This window comes from Eurypyga helias, unplaced genomic scaffold (assembly GCF_000690775.1).
Source record: "Eurypyga helias isolate BGI_N326 unplaced genomic scaffold, ASM69077v1 scaffold45934, whole genome shotgun sequence".
Classification (NCBI taxonomy): Eukaryota; Metazoa; Chordata; class Aves; order Eurypygiformes; family Eurypygidae; genus Eurypyga; species Eurypyga helias.
Window position 1 is genome coordinate 1 of NW_010247779.1, and position 4,972 is coordinate 4,972.

The 4,972-nt window shown below is 42.6% G+C and overlaps 1 protein-coding gene across 1 annotated transcript; it reads left to right on the plus strand.

The window, feature by feature from the left end:
* The first annotated feature begins 802 nt into the window (after window positions 1-802).
* TMEM159 (transmembrane protein 159) lies at window positions 803-3,772 on the plus strand. The gene is made up of 4 exons (XM_010150828.1): window positions 803-874; window positions 1,803-1,971; window positions 2,355-2,493; window positions 3,679-3,772. The coding sequence occupies exons 1-4, from the start codon at window positions 803-805 to the stop codon at window positions 3,770-3,772; spliced, it is 474 nt and encodes a 157-aa protein (XP_010149130.1).
* The last annotated feature ends 1,200 nt before the right edge of the window (window positions 3,773-4,972 follow it).

Genomic DNA, 4,972 nt, shown 5'->3' on the forward strand with positions numbered 1-4,972 from the left:
GGCGCCTGGGGCGAGCGATCGCGGTGGGGCGGCAGCCTCCCACGGGGGCACCCCTCGGGCTCCTGCTGCGAACGAGGGGTCAAAGGCTGTGTAAACAAAGGGACGGACCACGTACGTAGGCTGAGTATAAAATAGCGACAGTGGCATGGCAGCTACTTGGATTTACGCACAGGAAACCACATCTTCTAGTCTTCCCCTGTTAAGGGTCTCCCTAGCAGATCAAACTTTCGTGGGGGAAGGGAGATTTTTGAGCTGATGTTGCCTTTAAACTGTCATAGTTAAGTATGTTTGGAGTGTTTGAAAGCATTTTGCCTTTATATGCAGAGTTTTGAAGCTGCACAGGGCGTGGTTTCAATTCTGAACGTGAGGCTGCTCACAAACCCGAGTCTCACTCGTGTGTGACAAGTTTCCAGCACTAGTAGCACTGAACTGTCCAAGCAGAATCTTAGAAAACTGACCTTTTCACTGCTAATTCAACACCCTTACAGTTAAATACTGGGTTAATGTTAATAAGGAAAGGAGGTGAGAGTCACCTTGTATCTTCATACTTGCCTTTGTGAGTTTTCAAAGAGCTTTGGGGGTCGAGCCCTGTACAGCAGATGTACTTTTGTAACAGCAGTGTTTTCTAAAAGGCTCATCACGTTAACATCTGAAATCTGCATGCTCTGTTTTTGCAAAAGGAATACTGCATTCTCACAAAACATCTGCATGAGCCTGTTACTAATTGTACCTTAATTCTAAGGAAGATCGTGTGGCTGAGTGAGAACTGGTTCTTCGGAAGATCGTGGCTGAGGAGTACAACATGTCTAAAGAAATGCAAGAACTGCAGAAGCAATGGCACTTCGTGGTGCAGTTCATCCACAGCAACTCAAATGTGGGTCTGGATTCTAATTGTATATCACATATTTATAAAGATACCTCGTAACTCGCAGAATGTCACAGTCCGGTTTGTTTAAATGCAATTTCAAAACTTTTTGGGGTTGCGGACACAGAGGGAATTTGGCACGCTCTTTTTTTTCAAGTGGGCACTGAGGAGTCTATGGCAAGGGCTGTCCTCCCACACCTTCGGCAGTCAGGAAAAAGGGAAGCGTGTTCTGCATTTCTGTTTTACCAGTGTAACCATTTGAGATAGTAGAGTGGCATTTGAGTGGAATGATTGTGCTGCTATAAAAAGAACTAAAACTACAATATGTGTTTCCTTAAAAGAAGGGAAATGTCTCTACTACAGTAAAATTCCATTGTGTAGGTATGACTACCTCTGTAAAAAGGGTGTGTCTTCTACCAGTAAGATTATAATTGAATTCCTAGCAACTCTGTCGTACAGACATGCCTGAACTGTACATATGCTCAATAAGGGAGCAGGTTGGAGATACTGCTGAGGCATGGAAAAAAGAAAAATCATCATAATTTTTAAATGTTACAGTATTTTTTTCTTAACAAATGCAGTTCTCTCAATCAAAATCTCCTGAGACCCCACTGAAATCTGTGCAGCTAAACTGTGATTTGGGTTTTTTACCTGTTTTCAGGTTTTGTTGTTTGTTCTTTAATTTGTGCAAGAATGGAACTGGGAAGTCCAAAAGAAACATGTCGGTTATTGGCAGAATTATATTTGCTGTGAAGCTATCTAAATTTGCAGTAAGTCCTCATGCCTTTGAAATACAGAGGCAACAGCTGCCAACTATTCAAGCTGCAGATGTACAAGAAGATGCCACCTGTAGTTCACTAGAGTAGCAGCGACCTTTAAAAGTTACCTAGATTTTGTTTTCCTCTCTGGTCATAAAATGTTTTTCTTTCATCCACAGGTTGTTGCATTTATGAATTCTCCACTTGGCCAATATTTAGATGACCATCCTTTTGTTGCCTTATCACTCCTGATGTTTATTGCAGTGTCTGCTATTCCCATTGCAGTTTTCCTGATCTTTGTTGTTACACCAGCCATAATGGCTTGTATTGGTGTGATAGTTATGGAAGGTACTGTATGCATGTACTTAATCCCTTTTAAGGCATGATGTCTTTTCCTTTTTATCTTCTTCCTTCTGGAGTTTCCAGTTCAACCAGTTGAGGATTTCTGTTTGTAGTCCTCAGGTCTCCACAGTAGTGAAACTTCATACAAAAATAGTAATCCAATTAACTGTAGTCTGTATAGGGGAAGTCCTATTTCCCTTTCTAATCTCAGCCACCAGGATACGCCTAAACCAGTTATCTTGACCATGCAATAGCTTTTATAGCAGCTAGCCAGTTGATTGCAGACTCTTTTCCCAAATGGTTTGAATTTGGGGTGGTGGTAGAATGTCAGGTCTTAATTTACTTGTATGCAAACTTGTTTAAATAACAAACTGATTCTCTTTCGTTAGGTATTGTAATAGCCATAGGTGGTATATGCCTCCTTTGTGTGCTCTGTGGCCTGGGTGCGCTTTCACTGGGAGTTTCTGGAGTACTGAGCGTGTGTTACGTCATTCTTTCAACTCTGATCAACTACTGGTACACTTCAAGGTGAGTACTGATGTCTTGGATTTCAAACTCTGCAGCTGTAGTATTGCACTGATGACTTCATTTATTCTAAGCGAGCCATGGTTGCATAGCTTAACAAACTTTGGTTGAATGCTGGAGCAGCTGTGGCGACCCTGGTGGCTCAGTGTTCAGCACAGGACTGTCCAGTCATATTTCGAGGAGAGTTAATACACGCCTCCTTTCCTGTTTAGGAAAGAGGAAATGCAAATAGTCTTTAAACATGCACATGCTAACACAACAGGACATCAAGTAATGAATCACAACTTTGTCTCACTCAGAGTATTTGTTGCTGTAAATGTCATTAAAACACACTTCCAAATCGGCCCTTGCCTAGAGGATGAACCCTCTGCAGTTGGTTCTGCATGATGACCCAGCTATCTCTGCTGGCCTGCATTTGCAGGGTAACGGACCAAAGTCAGTTGAAATTTGGGATGGGCATAGGGCATTAAAAGGGACAGTGTGGGCAAAACAGAAATCAGAAGTTGTGCTGGATGCTGCACGTGTCTCCCAGTACAGTAGGCTTGGAGGCCTATTTCAGTCGGCATGCCTTAGCCTTGCTTTTACCGAGGGCCTGGCTAGGTGTAAGAGGCCATAGCAGGTTGTGCTGGAGTGCCACCTGTTGCCCACTTCAATAGCTACCAGGGAGTGAGTAATGACTCACTTCTTAAGCGTAGGGAAGAGCCAGAAGAATTACAGCTGGTCTTCGTAGACATCCTCAGTTTGCTGCTTCATCACAGCTGTGCTTCTTGCACAGCTCTCAAGGGCTCCACAAGCAGATGTGTCCATGACATCGTCAGGATGACAACACCGTGGTGGAGGGCCCGGTGTGCTTGCGTTTGTTCCAGGGCTCTGTACCCCTCCTCCAGGTCCAGAACACTGCCCACCAATTCCAGAAAACACTTCTTTTATCCCACAGCATATCTGAATACACAACCCAACCTACACCCGTCATACTGACTTACAGTTTTGATGTTAAAACAAACAATATCTGCTCTTTTTCTGTCCTGTGTCTTTTGAGAGAAGCTCTGGTAGACCAGCAGGGGATGTTGCAGGAGCCACAGACAGGTTTATATGTCACGTTGCTCAGCTTTTTTTGAACAAATAGTTAAAAATTAATGATCTTACAGAAGAACAGACTGTAAAACCAATCTTTCCTCCTGTACACAGAGGTCAGATAGAGAAGCAAGAAATTAATGGAAGCTTGCCACAGAAGACTCCTCCTGTCTTGGATCTTTCTGCCAATAATGGAAAGAACGAATAACAGGGTTTGTCCCCACTTCCTTCATAGGCAATTAGCTGTACTACTCAGACCTTCGCAGTGTAACTGTTTATGTGTTGGGCATTCATCTTTTGTGCACTCCTTATGGGAAGTCCATCTGCATCTTGTGCTGTCGCTGTAAAACTAATACGAAGAACAGCCATTAAGCAGCAGCGCGCTGTGGTCTTGTCTGTGTGCATGATGGAAGCTTCCACAGAATTTGGCCAAGAGATGTAATAATAACTGCTACTGTTAGGTCAGGGTCGGTTAGGTGAAAGAAGTGGTGGGTAGGTATTTGCCATTTGTTACTGGAGTTCTGGATGTACTGTCTTTGGAAATTTGTATGCATCAGTTGGTCATTTTGATATGTATGTGTCAAAGCTCGGAACACCAGAAATGTTTGGAATGTTAAAAAATATTTTTTAAGCCTTAACAGCCTTTTTTAAAATAGTATAATGCTAATGCCTTATTTATTATACGAGGAAAAGGGCGGGGGGTTGCAGGCTAAGTCATGGTATATAAGCTTTTATATACCTTTAGATGTTGCATTATTCTGAAGGGAAATTTTCCTTGTTCACATTGCCTCATCACATCAACAGCATGCATTTTTCTTGCATTTTGTCATACTTGTTCCAGTATTTAAATTGCCTGCTTTGTTTCTCAGTTGTAAATTGTTCTATGCTATTTAAACTTTTTTTCATTTTTGCAAATGCTATAATGTTTTTAAGCATTAATAAAGTATCTGACTACGTTAGTTTAATAAAGTGCTGTTTGTTTAACCAGGTTGTCTTGTTATTCTGTTTATTATACAGTAAAAACAACTTTTGCAGATCTACGTGCAGGAAGGCTACAGTTGGAGCCGAGTTTTTCTCTGTAAAGTGTTTTGGTTGGCCAGTACTGCTGAGCCAACTGCAGCTCACTCCCCTTCTCCTGCCTGTAAAGGAAATGCAGAATCCAAAGGACTGAATTAGCGTAACGCTCCAGCTTTGCATGAACCAACGTGCTGTTCATCTGCACCGTAACACGTTCCACATAATGTTGGTGGTAACATCCTCAGCTGCAGTGATGAGCTGGCCCCACACTTCAGCAGCAGAGTGAAATCGTGCTCAGCCCTAGTCTGTGTTACTGTCTGCAGGAGACAGACGGGACCTGATGCTAGTTCATGAAAGGCTCTAGTACATACTGAATTCCAGTTAAAGGGGA

Coding starts and splice junctions, on each gene's coding strand:
- TMEM159 (XM_010150828.1), top strand. CDS start 803: ATGTCTAAAGAAATGCAAGAACTGCAGAAGCAATGGCACTTCGTGGTG. Junction 875..1,802: donor TCATCCACAGCAACTCAAAT/GTGGGTCTGGAT, acceptor TTTCATCCACAG/GTTGTTGCATTTATGAATTC. Junction 1,972..2,354: donor TGGTGTGATAGTTATGGAAG/GTACTGTATGCA, acceptor CTCTTTCGTTAG/GTATTGTAATAGCCATAGGT.